Raw genomic sequence first — 14,109 nt, forward strand, 5'->3', positions numbered from 1 at the left:
CTATCAGTGTAAGTAATACTATGTTTACAAATCATGATGGCCTGAAATATCGTACATAAGTACATAAAATATTTATATATGAAGTAGTAATATACTCCGTGGTAGAACCCCAGATATGTATTCTTTTCAACGGGGCTGCAGGATGCGCCAAGAAGCGCCACCATGCAAGTCTATCTCTGACAAAATCACTGAAATTTCCAGCTTTCCTTCATGAAGCATTATATGGCTGCTCCTTACAACAGCCCGGCCGGGCTAGCTCAATCGGTAGAGCGTAAGACTCTTAATCTTAAGGCTGCGGGTTCGACCCCCGCGTTCGGCTATTCCTAAAAACCAAACCTGAGATTTCTTTTTTTGCTTTTTTTGTTTTCGTTTTGCTATATATTTACGAAATTAGCGCATTGAATGAATTGACTTGGATAGTTACTTTATGACATCAATAATCTCAGAGGTCCTAATAGCCTTGGTCCTTGACCAAGGCTGTATTGTATGTATGCAGGAATGGAAATAATATCAGTTTGAACAATAGCTTGAGCTACCATTTCGTAGATATAACGTATTTCACCACCGAGTGGTCCACCACAAAACACATAGTAAATGCGATAAATTACAACATCATATCTCAACAACAGTAGTCTATATAGCAATTTACTTATAGCTTTACGCTTTTGAAGTAATATATTGTCTCTTTACGGAGTTTTAGGAATCTATATAACTTGTTGATTGAGGTATATATTTTGAGCTTTTTGCAACGTAATTATCGGTAAATTTTGAAATGATAGGTACATAACTTTCCACTTTCTTTAAAATTGATATAGAATACTAATAAGTCTTATCAATGACCATCGACAAACAAAGAGCCAAAATACAAACATGGTTCTTGAGATATAAATGTTGAATATGTTGTATTTACTATGTGTTCTGCGATGGACCACTCGGGGGTGTGGACCACTCGGTGGTGAAGTACGTTATATAATAAGAGGGTAAGTATAGTTAGGAATAACCTCACCTTCCACCAAGTTTGAAAAGAACAATACTCTCTGTTTCATTGGAAACACTCCTGAAAACACATTGACAGATTCATCTCAATTTGTCAGACCCCTGATTCACTTTCCCCCTTTATGTTCTTTGTTTCTTTGTCCCTATAGCTAGAGCTACTATATAGATGGCTTCATGGTAGTCATACTAAATAGGTAGTCATCTCTGTCAAAATTGATCCCTCCTCGCTTATACGTGCATAATTCCTTTGCTTACCTCTTCCATCTTCCCCTCTCCATCATCTTAGTTCGTGTCCTAGTTCGGCACCATTTATATTGATTCCTCTTCTTTGGTCTTCACTATGGGTCTTCGACACTTCGCGAAAACTGTTCAACACAAAAGATTTGGTTTTGTGTGTAGGTGTCTGTGGGTGTTTGTGCATGGGTTATACTTTGTGGGAACTGTTTGCTGCATTATCGTTTTGTGTATTTGTGCTTACCAGAAGTGGGAGGAATAGTTATCCAGGACTCCTATATGTAAGCCTCTGAGTTAAGTGGCATTCTCTGACACATATATACGATCTCTATAGTGGAAATACATAAGCAAGTTCAAAGCCATCTAAAATACGAAAGAATAGGCAATATATGTATATATATAGCAAAGCCATCGATTGTATATATCCTAGAAAGAACCAACGCCCGGTGCTATGCACATATCATCGTAAAGCAAAAGTGCTTGAACGCCAGCCGTAACATCAAGATTCAAAAAGGTGGAGGCGAGAGTAGACGGGTGGGCAGCCAAAAGGTGCAAGAATATGTGCAGGTAGCGCGTGTAAACGAAAACAAATATTCCAATCCCAACAATTAAAGTTCAAGTCAAGAACTTGGCTGCGAATTTCCCGTGTAAACACCCTCAAAATCGAGACCCGCGAGCAAGCCACTGACTCGATCGATCTCATGGCTCAGGTCCTCAACGTTCATCGCTAGGCTACTTACTTCATCGAATTTGCGCCGCCGGTTGGCATCGGCGATCATCTCGGACACAAAGAACTTCTGTTCTTCTAGCACAATCAACCGGTCTCGAAGAGACTTCTCTTCTGCTTCCAGAGCTGAGACGGCACTGCTGGTGTCACTGTCTAGACTCGTGTTGCTACCGCTAGCGGCAACGCTGTTGTACTTGATGGATGCAAGAGCAGACTCCGGTGGCTGGAGACCTGCCGTGGAGCCATTGACCGTATTACTCGGGGAGTTTGTCCGGCTAGGAATTCGGTTGGGTATTCTCTCTGACGCGGGGGTTGCATGCTTGAGAATTTTGGGGAGGGATTTCAAAGGTAGCATATGGAGGTGAAGGAAGTTGCTGGCTTGCTGATATATAGCCTTCTGCAGCTTTTGTTGTGTGGGGGACTTGGTCGGCATGTCACGGATACGTCGAGCTGCAACATCATACTGTGCAAAAGAATCAATCAGTCGCTTGCGCACTTTAGATGCATCTGCGATCTGGGCCGATGATGGAGGTCGCCTCGGATCCCTGGTACAAGGCTGTTAGTGACGAAGTAGAACACCGGAAACAAGAAACATACTGTAAAGCTGTCAACAGTTTTTGGAATCTAGGTAGATGAAGGCGGATGCCCCTCTCAAACTGAGTCAAGTTTTCATAGGCCCTGATCTCCGGTGGCTTTCGCGTCATGTCTGCTTTAAAGTCACGTCGATCAAACAGCGTCGCTTTGCATTCCTTGCACAGCCTCACATCAATGTTGACAAGGTTATCGCCATTGGTTTTCTCAGAGGTGGTTGCCGAGACTGTTAGAGATTAGATTCAAGTCACGAGGGAAGGTCATTTCGGAACTCACCAGGAGCAATGCTTAGGCCAACCTCATTAGAGCACTCGGTACTAGGATCTCCGCATACAACTCGTCCGCAAGTTCTGCAGTGGTGCCTGCGAAATGTATATCCCGAAAAGTCCTGTTGACAAAACGGACATCGCGAAACACTGGCATCATCCTGCCAGCTGACAATCGTTTGCTCTATTTCTTTACGTTGATCATTCTGCCATGCAAGAGACCAAATTTTGGTTGCACTGGGGTGTATTTGATCTGGTGGCAAACTAGCCAACAACTGAGTGAGGCGGGTCAGTCGTTTCTCGAGTCGGGAGATCTCCAAAAATTCCTTATCGACAGTCTGTTTTCTTATTGACTTGAATGCATCCATTCGGTCTCTCACGGTTCCTATTACTTGTTTAGTTTGGTTCACTGCTGGAAAGTCGATGTTCTCACCATTATGGTCATTGTACCCCTCTCTTGACTTGTAGCAGGTTTCGCATACTCGAGCCCATATTCCTCGCACCGGTTCATGATGCGCCGCCCGCGAGAGCTTCATTTGGTACATCGTGTGTTCTTCGCAAAACAGTTTTCCGCAACTCCGACAGTTCACGCAGCCGTTGGTGGCATTCAATCGTTTCCCACATGACGGTTCTAGGCACTCGTCATATATACAACTTGGTTGCCAGTGGTCTTTTGTGATGAGATCTTCGGGGTTTAGTAGTCTCGGAGGTTCAGGGATGCCTGCATGGGGTGCTAGTGGGCGGCTGGGGGGAGGCGCGCCCTGGTTCTCGTTTGATTCGAACACATCTAGGCCTTTCAACTTCTGGTTTAGGACTGCCAGAGGCTGAAACTTTCTCGCCTTTTCCATTTGGATTTTGAACCAGTCTTTGACTTCATCTTGCCGGATATCTTCCAGGTTCTGATGGATGTCGTCGAGATGCCTGCGACTAATCGTTAATCATACGTTAAGGCGGTTGCAAGGGGGAACAATGGATACCTATTCAGCTGTAGCAAAGTCATCTAGAAACTGTCAGTATCGTCTTGACCTTCAAGAAACAAACAGGGAATGGGAACAAGCATACCATCTCCTCACTGCAGATCGGACAGGAGAGCTTTGCCCCCGGAGCAGCCGGAGCCGCAGATATCGAAGTATCACCATTCTCTATTGAGATGCGTGAAGTGAGATCCTGAGTTTCAGTCGAGACCTGTGATGCGGTCTGTGAATTAAGTGAAACGCTGCTAGCGGTCGGCGAGAGCACCCGTGGCTTCGGCTGCGGGGACGGAGCTGATGTGAGAGCGCTCGGGTTGCCCAGAACACGACCTCCACCCAGCGTCCTCCGCGACATGATCACGGGGGCATGAGAAGCTGAAATAGAAGCTGTTTCAGCACAACATTTGTTGGCTGTACAGAATAAAGTGTCCTTGGATTTGATCGGAGGGAAGTGCCAGTAATGATGCGGTGGAGTCAGCCTTGCATGTGGCTCCAGGCGCCTGAGGCATCTTTGCCAAGAGTTCTTTCAATGATTTGATATTTGGAAATATTTCTATTTTTATTGATTTCATCTAGTTATTTACATTATAACTAACTACGTAACTAGTTAACTGAATAGGAATCAGATAGTTAAATAGGTATTATGTAATCCTTATGTGAAATCGACCTATCAATATATATCTCCCTTTTCAACACTCATGGCCAAAGCAACAGAGTACATAAGCTTATCTAGTGTTGCCGCTCATCTGCTACTCCGTAGTATATACCTCGATAGCACATCATACAACATACAAGAAAAGTCGAGAGATTTGCCCAATTTGTTTCATTTGCATTCTGTCTGGTTTGAATCGAAGCCATACCTTCGCCAACAATGAAACCAGATTCGCCGAGCTAAAACAAAAGCACAGCCTATATACTAGTCGCTAAAACAGACAACAAATTAGACATTTTTTTTTCTTTTTCCCAACGATTTTTCAACTTTTTTTTTCAACTTTTTCAACTGATTTTGCGTTTCAGTGATTCATAAATATTCGTGGTCTCATCCCAGTTTATATACAACATTGAAGCCTGGGTTCAAACCCAACGCGACTTCTCCAAATTCTGAGCGCCTTTATCGCTCATAGTCACGGTGGTAGCTGGTACCAGTGTTTGGATTGTCGTATTCTTTGTGAACACGGGTGGATCCGTCATCAAACCTATCAACGTCACGGTGCCGATAGGTGCCACTCGAGTTGACTCGCTCGCGGTGGTGTCGTCGACCGGTGGGGGTGCTGTAATCAAGATGTTGGTCATAAGCACCGGTCTGGGGGTCGTATGTTGTGGTACCGCGGCCGGTATCGGTATCGTAAGTTGTAGCAGCTGCGTTTGAACCGTAGCCCACTGCACCATAGTCCGTTGCACCGTAGGTGCTGTAGCCCGAGGGGCTATAAGTTGAACCTAAGGTATCATAGGTTGAGCCCGCAGGGTTGTAGGCTGATCCTGTGGTGTCGTAGGTGTCGTAGGTCGTGGACCAGGCGTCTCCGTAGTTGGTCATCTTGACGATGTGTTCAAGAGAAGGTTATTGTTCTTTATGTATTCTTTGTTTGTTTGTTTTTTTTTGGTCAGTAAAATGCAGCAGGTTAGTTTATTCTTATATTGTTGTCGTGGCGTTGGATCTCAGGACGATGATACTGCCCTGACATCACTTGGGCCACCATGGAGAATTCGCCAAGTGAGGCAATGCGGGTGAATGGGATCACACATCTTTGGAAATAGTTCTGATTGATTGCATTTGTTGGGGCTTCGGTTCCAGACTGTTGCCCCTGAAGGCGCAATGATGTTGGTTATACTTCTATGGGGGTATAGAAGTATAGATATTGACCATAGAATTCGATGATCACATTGAACCTCCACAAGTGCCAAATACCTGAGGTTTCTGTAGATTTCCAGAACAATGCCATGAAAGCAACTCAACTCGAGGGAGTTCGGTTTGGTTCGTACTAGAATAGTTGTGGAGTTGATCGAGACCGTGAGACCTTAATTAGGCATAGTTCAATAAATCCCCGAGATTGTGCCTCAAATAGGCATAATTATTGGTGAGATTGATGTTTAATGCCAGAACAAAGAGCAGAGACACTACCTAGGTACATATGTAGTCAATATGCTTGATTAATCTCAGAAAGAACAGCCATTAGGACACCATAAACACATCAGAGCGCTTCAATTATACTATGTTTTACAACCCTCAGGTTGGCTCTATGTTGATGTCAACCACGTAGCCACAATTACATTTAGCTATCCCGACCGAGAGGCACCAATGAATCCGACAGGAATTCAGTGGCGTTCATTAGGTCTGTGCTTCCATAGACAACTCTTCGGCGGGGTCCAGGTGCCGCACGCTGAGCGGATGCGCCCTCGGCGCCTGCTTGGCCATTTGTTCGGCGAACCCATTCCTGCAAGTTGCCGTACTCATCCATGCTTCCGCCACCAACCGTGAAGACAATAGCCTCGCTGAAAGCTTGACGACGCTGTCCGAAACTGGCACCAGTGCCAGGGCCTGCACTACCAATTCCACCAGGCATCTGCGGGTTCCGTGATGCAGATGCCGGAGGCATAGCGCCACGTGCGTTTGCGCTCCTCGGGTCAAAGTAGAGGTAGTTTTCGGTCTTTGCAATAGCAGAGCTCGAAGCCGCAGCTGGGTCCATGATCGACTCGGTGATCTTGGTCACAGTAAGATCCTTGTTCGCTGGTAGGAAATTCTTTACTCCTGAAATGAGCGAGTCGAAGTTGGCACCTAAAGCGCCCGAGGTAATGCGATCCGTTAGACGATTGGAAAGTGAGGAGAACCCCCGGAATAGATCGGAGGATTGCTGTTCTGGAGCGGCCGTTGTCATCATGGTCATACGGGTGATCTCGCGTACTTGCCGGACATAGGCAAGAGAGGAAATATCGGGCACGCCGGCTTGAGTCAGGGCCTCTTCGAATTGAGTCATTTCCGAGCGGCTGAGTTCAGTTTCGGTGCTGAGGAACCAGATCACGAACAAGCGCAGCTTGTCCAATGGTTCATTTCCTTTAGTAGGATCCTTGATTAGTTCTAGGATCTGTGACTTTGATTGTTTGGTGATGGTTTCTTCTAACTCGAAGAAGTTATCCAGCTGCCGATCCTTGATACCCTTGAGCAATGCGGTGGCAATGTTCATATGCATATCAAGAACTGCCTTGCGTTCCCGTAACTCAGGGAGAAGTGTAATAGCGGCTTTGAGATGTTGCGCGGAGGCACTAGTATCATTCTGGAGATCTTCAATTGAAGAGGCCCCCGTTTTCTTCGTAATCTCATTCGCATCATCCTTGTATCGGGTAAGCTCAGCATCGATATCCTCAGCCACTTGAGGGAATGGAGCTCCGGCGTTGCGCTGCCAGAAGAAGTCGGTACTATTTAAATCATACGATTTTTTAGATCCCTTAGCTGAGTCCGCATTGCCTGCACCTGCATCCAAAGTGATTCGATTCAAACGCATTTCAAGGACATCCTGGACCAGGGATTGATATGTCCACGAGTGGGAGAGCATTGGGACCAGGTCAACGTTTCGGTCCATGATGATCAGTACCGGTCGTGCCGATGGTACTCCCGGCAAAGCATTCGGGTTGCCTGAGAAGAGGTTGTCTTTGGAATTGAGGATGTGGTCTCGCAGTTTCCGATCCAGTTTTGTCGCGATCAATTCCGCCGCACCACCCTTGGGGCACCGTATGATAGGAATAGTACCTGTCCAGCCAGTCAAATCTTCGTTCGATGATCCGAGATAGGATATAATGCTTACCCATTGTCACGCTCACACTGAACAAGCCGCTAACCACTTTGTCAACAATCCCATCTAGCTCTTCATCAGTTGTCTTTGGGCTGTTGATTTTGTAGTATGCATCATTTCCAAGCGCTAGACTGAAGAGGTCCGGCTCTGCCACAACAAAGTTGAGATATTGATCGAAGACCTGCGCAATATGCTCAGACGCGCCAGAAGTAGCTATTTGAGAAGCGAAATCCTCGAGAAGTGGCCGCGGGACGGAGGATAGGAAATTCACGTAGGCTGGGGAGTAGAGCCCATGGGAAAGGTCGTGAGTGATCGCTTGGATATTATCGGGGGTTGGTTCCACGAGATATACAACCGGGACGTCTGGGATAGGGTATCTTTGCGAATGGAGGTTTCTAGGAGAGACTCTTCGTTAGCGATGGGGGTTAATTCAAGGAGAGAAGGCGGCGACCGTACAGATGAATAGTTATGCCCCATGCCCGGAGGTCATTTACTCTCAGAACACTGCTGATGACATCCCGGCCCATTTTATCGAACACCAAGACTTTCCAAATTGGGTCACCATCTTCATTCAAGATCGGAGTGGAGTGCGAGATAAGACCACCGGACCCGGACTGATCGATAGTGTTGTCTTCCACAGGTTGGTGATCATGATTCAAGTTCAATAGCTTTTGAATTGATGCTAGAGGCTAGGAATCAGTAAAGCTCAATTCATTACAAGAATCCAGTTTGCGTCACTTACCGACCTGTCGGTCCCGGAGGGACATGGGTTGCGCCATGGCAATAGCTGGCAGCGCTGTGTGAGATTGAATAGATGCTCGGTTTCAACCGAAGCTTGGCAACATATGGAGCTGCGTAGGAAGATAGTCGAAATTTGCGCGCAACACTTAGAATGGTGATGAGATGTACCTTGCACTGTTGACACCGGGGATCTTGCTATCGCTCCACCTGGCATGGATCCCGCTGAGCTGCGCGCTGACATAAATATGCAAACACTGTAAACACTGAGGATCACATGGGTTAAATTCTGCCATGTAACACAGGGGCTGTAATTTACATGGCAGTAGGCCAATGGAAGACCTTCAATACAACAAGTACAGTCAATTATGGTATGCCATCGTATCATCGGTTAACCGCCTTGCCAGCAGCTTCTGTCCCTTTTACTCTCTTCTTCAACCCAAGTCACATCTACTCTAACCATCCCTCAACACCTTCCCCCAATTCCCCTTTTTTTTTTCGTAAAGCGAATGGCTGTGACGCTAGAGTGGCCCTTCGTATGAGAGCTTTTTCCTTACTTTGATTCCGCAAAGACTTTCTTTTGGGACAAAACTTAAGAACGAGAAAGGAGAAGAGCCCTACAAGGACAACAGGAACAGCCCAAGAAGAGAGAGAGAGTGAAGGATATACAAAGTCAAGGACACAAGGAGAGAGGCACTGGAGTTGAAAATCTGGGCCATCTTAATACTTCTACGTTGTATTCGCAACTGCGGAGCCTTCGTCATTAAGCTGCAAGGCCAAAGGCAGACGCCGTCACTCGCAGTACTGGGGAACAGAGTTGATGCCTGAGGCACACACCACTTTAATCCTGAGTCAAAGCCAAAAGCAGTCTCTTGTTTTCTTTCTCCTAAGGTACGACAGTACTCATACTGCAGCTCTTTGCAGTCCATTCTAGGCGTATCAAACACGTGAATTGTCTAATCCTTATCAGTCCTTCAGACCAGCAGCTCTACAGGCCCCTGTTCTGCCGTGTCGTGAGACAACCAACCAATCATCTCACGTCCTCATCGGAAAAAATATTTATCCCGCCGAAGCTCTGACCCACTTCCTTCTCTCAAAACAGAAGGCGGTGAGAACCAAAATAAACTCCGCGCTTGTTCAGGCAGGTGCGTGCACGTGATTACGTGAGGCTTCATAGTACTGTTTAGAGAAGCTTCGACTGAGGCTCACCATGGAGCAATCAACTCAAAGCCCTATGCAGGGGCTATCCCATGGGAATTCCTCGCTACCTTCTGATTACTGGAACACGCTAGATCCTGCCTACCCCGATCCCGAGCAGCAGCTTCATCAATCATCTCAACCCCAACACCAACCTCAACAGCAGCATGATTCTGCACCGCAACCAACACCTCTTGGCATCGGATGGGATCATCCTGTATTTCAACAGCAACAGAGAGAGCTAGCCCCACGACCGGAGCCAAACCATGGCATCTACTCGTCAGTACACCAGCCTTGGCAGCAAACAAATCCTCTGCAGCAGCCACCACAACGAGGATATGGAGCTTCGCCCCAGTATCAAATACACCCACAAACTCCCCATTTCCCGCAAGGACAGTTGTCTTTTGACTCTCGTCCCCTGAGTGCCTCTGAATCCTCGACATTTCCGTCATTTGCTTACCAGCAAAATTATTTCCACCCACAACACCCGCACATCTCAGTGCCAGACACTTTCCCTGAAGCACCTACGCAACATAGAATACAGCACCGACCACAACAACAACCCCAGTCGTCAATTTCTCCATACCCATTACCTCAAGGCTATTCCTCAGAAATGCTGGTAAGGCAACCGTAAACTCCCTCATGGTGAACATGGCTCTAACTCTAGACAGCAAAACACAATTGATTTGACCAACGACTACTCTGATTCAGACCCAAATGTCACCATTAATCCTCAATTTTTAAATTCCACTCCGCAGGCATTCAATCAACAGCAATCTTCGTTGGCAAGCAACTTTCTTCAAGGAATCCCTGCGGACTTCCAACGACAAGGAGGTGAACAGTAAGTTATGACTTTGGCTTGTGTTTGTTCAAAATGTAATGACTGATTTTCTGAAGGGCCAGGCTATTCAATTACTACCAGCATGATCTTTCAGTCCAGTCGCAAATGACACCAACTGGCACCCCGGTGCTTCCGCCTGGAGGTATGCACAGACAAATTGAAATCCATTGTATTGCGATTAATACTGACTTTCCTAGCATTACCAGCACCGCAAGTTGTAATCACTGCTAAGAAAGCAGCTCATAACAATCAGCAAACAAAAAAGACTTCTACGCATGGTCAAATGATAAATGTATCTAACTCGGAAAGTGAAAGTTCGGATGAATCCGATCTTGAGATTGAAGCACCCGACGAACCATCTCCCATCCCTCCGATCCGTCCGACTGACCCCGAGGCTGCAGCAGAATATGACACCCTCCAAGCCGTGTGGTCACCAAGGAACAAATGGCCTGGCCCTGAGAAAGTCAAGAATGCATTGGTAGCCTACAAAGATGTCGTCAAATCATTGAGAGATGCGTGGAAGGAACAAGTCCAGGCGATGAAACTAGCTGAAAACCAAGACGACAACAAGAAAGCAACAAAGTTCAAGGAAAAGGTCATTTCGCAACGTCGCACTATGGATAAAATTGCGACGACAACACTGGAAATGGGTCATCCTAATATTGTTGAGAAGTATGTATCCATCTCCCCTCCCAACCCCTATACCTCCCCTCCCTTCCATCTGGCTGTGATGGTCATACAAATCCTGAAGTTATTTGAGAAAACCCATAAATATTTCCTGGAAGCATTAGATATGACAGCACTGTCACGGGCTAGAATAAAGGGCCATCGCTTTATTCACCGGTGGCACGGCTTGATTATATATGCGTGTCCTGCACTCTACGTGGACGTATATAAGAATACCAGATGGAGCAAAAGGATCCCAATCATGTTGAGCCTCAGATATGCCATTAGGAAGCTATCTGTGAACTTCATTGAGGGGAAACACTCCTATCTAGAAATTGGCTCAAACTTGCAGTTTTGTGTGGCAAAAAAAAAAACAACCTTGAAACATTGGCATATAAGAGCTCAAATGACTGATTGTTAATTTCATGTAGGCTGGGAGAGCATCCTATGGTCGTGGCAGCTCTATATTCATTCTTGGTCGACCGTTTCCAGGCAGCAGACTTTGCTGGGACTCTGACTATTAATTTGCTTTCGGTAAGTTTGACTTTTTTCCTTTTTTGTGTCAAATAAATTGACTTACATGGAATTAGCTCTTCTCGCGTTTCTCAACTTTGACAGAAGACATGATGCAGAAGACCAATCTTTCCAAATTGCTACCTAAGTTCCTCAAAAAAGGTGGCCAGCAGGTTAAGGATCTCACACAGAAGATCCTGGATAATGCTGCGGCCTCTACGAAGCGTAAGAAGGAGAGTGAAAAGCCTGCCAAAGAAGAGTCACACCCAAGGAACCTTTCAGCAGACCAGTCTAAGGGAGACGCTGGAATCAAGCGACCCCGCGAGGCGGATAGCAATCTGCAACCTGGCGCAAAACGAATGGCGGTTGCCAACACCCTGAAGGATGTGAATAAACTTGCATCCACAGGCAACGGACAAGCCAAGGGAGCACAAAGTAGCAAGCCAACCGCCACAGTGCTGCGCCCTAAAGCCAATGTTGTGGCCCCCAAGCCAACAAGTCTCTTTGGCACTTTAAGCTCGGCGTCAAAGAGACCCGGGACTACAAATGCGGATAGGGCTGCTGCCGCTGCAGCAGCAAAACCAACGTATGTACCCACAAAGACATTGTTTCCAAGATTTGTCTGTATTAACCCTTCAAATAGTGCTGCTGAGAAGGAAAAGACACCAGCCCCGAAACCAGCTTTCTCCTTTGGTGACATTATGGCCGATTTAAACAAACCAAAGCAGGCACCAACCCCCAAACCTGCTGAAGATCAGCCCCCAGAGACTGAAGCTGAGCGCACAAAGAGGCTGCGTAAAGAAGAGCGCCGTAAACTTCGAGTGACCTGGAAGCCGGATGATGATCTTACCGAAGTTCGACTATTCACCCACGATCCCGATGAAGAATTAGGCCCCGGAGATGGGTCACTGCGTTCACGGGGAGACGTTAAAGGCGAAGGTAGTGTTCTTAAGCTTCACAAAGATATGGACGAACTAGAAGAAGAGGACCTTGGTGGTATTCGTGAGACCGTATTTCAAGATGGTTACACTCTTTCGAGTACGTTATTCCTCCAAACATACCTCAAATTCTTACTTACCATGGCAGTGATCGATTTCGATTTCAAGGAATCGAAAGACGACAGTTTCATCAAACGTGGTGGCCCCCAGCTGCCAACAAGTCCCGAGAGGGAGGCCCAGGAGCACCGGGAATCTACTACGCTCATGGTCTTCTATACTTCTCCTACTGACATGCCTGATACACCCAAGGAGCCACCGACTCCTGACCCCGACGAGATTGTTACTGATGTATTACCTTTCGGAGAGTTGCCCGACATGGTCAAGGTATGTTAGCTATACTTCTGATCACAATAGAACTCGATACTAACAAAGAACACTGCCAGGTTCGCCAGGAACGTTACTACTCCTATATGAATCCCAAGCCTGCAGCCCCCCAACAAACCCAACAACCGCAACAGTCTATTCCCGGGGACAGTGGATTTGACATCTCCAATTTGCTCAAGATCATCCAGGGTGTGCCTGGACAGGCACAGCCAATCCTACCGCCACAGGCAACTCAACCTGGAGGCATGCCGGATCTCGAGAGAACCATCAACATGTTCCGTCAGCAACAGCCTCAATCGCAGGTTCCTCTACCTCCACCAGTACCTACTTCCCAGCCTCAGGGCCTTGACTTCAACACGATTTTGAATGTTATGAAACAAATGCAGGCACCGCCTGTATACTCTCAGCCTCAGCAATCGCAATCAGCAATGGCACCCAACCTCGGCGCCATGTTTGCACAATTCGGCGGGCAAAATCAGCAAGCTGGTGCTCTTCCATTCCAACAGCAAGGCCATGACTATGAAGACCCAGAGCGCAAACGAAGCCGCGAGGGCAGCTATTATGACGACCACCCTAGCTCCGAATCGTGGAGCCGCTCGAAACGGACTAGAGTTGGCGCCAACGAGGCCAAGCCCGTAAGTACACTTCAGACTTGGCATTTTTTGATAAACAATTGGCTCACTCTTTTGAAACAGTACAAGGTGGGGCTAGTCGCTTGCAGATTCTGGGCCGAGGGCAAGTGTCGCAAAGGCGACAACTGCACTTTCCGTCACGATCCTCTCTAAATAATACGCCACATGTATCGCCACATGATTCCTTTTCGACTGATACCCTTGTACTACTGTTCACTACGTTGGTGCAACCTTCATTTCTCCTATCTATGCATTACTACCGCCGTGGTTTCTTCTTTATCTTGTACTAGGTCATGGATATGCATTTTACAACCAGAATTCTCTGGTTGGCGTTCATCGCACGGTTGCGTTTCATGGTCTGGGAGGTCAGCACATATTGATTTGTCCTCTGATTTTTCAAAATCCTTTGCATGCCCCCCGGGTTCAGGCGTTTTCTTTTTCTTTCCACTTGTCTCACCTTGTTTCTCGCTTCGCGGATGCATTTAGCGAAGGGTCCCCATATCTGGGAGCTGGTATTAAGGCGCATGGATTGAGGGCGACGACAAAAATGTACAATAAGGATATCTTTATTTTTTTTTCAGAGCCAAGAATTATCTTCAGCCCAAGATCTCTTTCATCTCTTTCATATCG

At 46.7% G+C, this 14,109-nt stretch overlaps 4 protein-coding genes across 4 annotated transcripts; 1 reads left to right on the forward strand and 3 right to left on the reverse strand.

Moving 5' to 3' along the window:
• Nucleotides 1-1,850: 1,850 nt before the first annotated feature.
• N7479_008611 (uncharacterized protein) lies at nucleotides 1,851-4,140 on the reverse strand (the record flags this gene model as incomplete). The annotated part of the gene is made up of 6 exons (XM_057256304.1): nucleotides 1,851-2,502; nucleotides 2,555-2,774; nucleotides 2,825-3,199; nucleotides 3,248-3,735; nucleotides 3,792-3,814; nucleotides 3,877-4,140. 6 exons carry the CDS (start codon nucleotides 4,138-4,140, stop codon nucleotides 1,851-1,853), a joined length of 2,022 nt encoding a protein of 673 aa, XP_057103762.1.
• A 756-nt stretch (nucleotides 4,141-4,896) lies between these two features.
• N7479_008612 (uncharacterized protein) lies at nucleotides 4,897-5,319 on the reverse strand (the record flags this gene model as incomplete). Its single annotated transcript, XM_057256305.1, has 1 exon — nucleotides 4,897-5,319. One exon carries the CDS (start codon nucleotides 5,317-5,319, stop codon nucleotides 4,897-4,899), a length of 423 nt encoding a protein of 140 aa, XP_057103763.1.
• Nucleotides 5,320-6,055: 736 nt separating this feature from the next.
• On the reverse strand, nucleotides 6,056-8,349 carry sly1 (syntaxin-binding protein; the record flags this gene model as incomplete). Its single annotated transcript, XM_057256306.1, has 4 exons — nucleotides 6,056-7,527; nucleotides 7,583-7,965; nucleotides 8,027-8,252; nucleotides 8,313-8,349. The coding sequence occupies 4 exons, from the start codon at nucleotides 8,347-8,349 to the stop codon at nucleotides 6,056-6,058; spliced, it is 2,118 nt and encodes a 705-aa protein (XP_057103764.1).
• A 1,169-nt stretch (nucleotides 8,350-9,518) lies between these two features.
• On the forward strand, nucleotides 9,519-13,632 carry N7479_008614 (uncharacterized protein; the record flags this gene model as incomplete). The annotated part of the gene is made up of 9 exons (XM_057256307.1): nucleotides 9,519-10,124; nucleotides 10,177-10,346; nucleotides 10,403-10,488; nucleotides 10,544-11,018; nucleotides 11,444-11,546; nucleotides 11,603-12,111; nucleotides 12,169-12,847; nucleotides 12,907-13,482; nucleotides 13,543-13,632. The coding sequence occupies 9 exons, from the start codon at nucleotides 9,519-9,521 to the stop codon at nucleotides 13,630-13,632; spliced, it is 3,294 nt and encodes a 1,097-aa protein (XP_057103765.1).
• Between the last annotated feature and the right edge of the window lie 477 nt (nucleotides 13,633-14,109).

Source organism: Penicillium vulpinum, assembly GCF_028829585.1.
Source record: "Penicillium vulpinum strain IBT 29486 chromosome Unknown utg000004l_segment0_segment0, whole genome shotgun sequence".
Taxonomy (NCBI): Eukaryota; Fungi; Ascomycota; class Eurotiomycetes; order Eurotiales; family Aspergillaceae; genus Penicillium; species Penicillium vulpinum.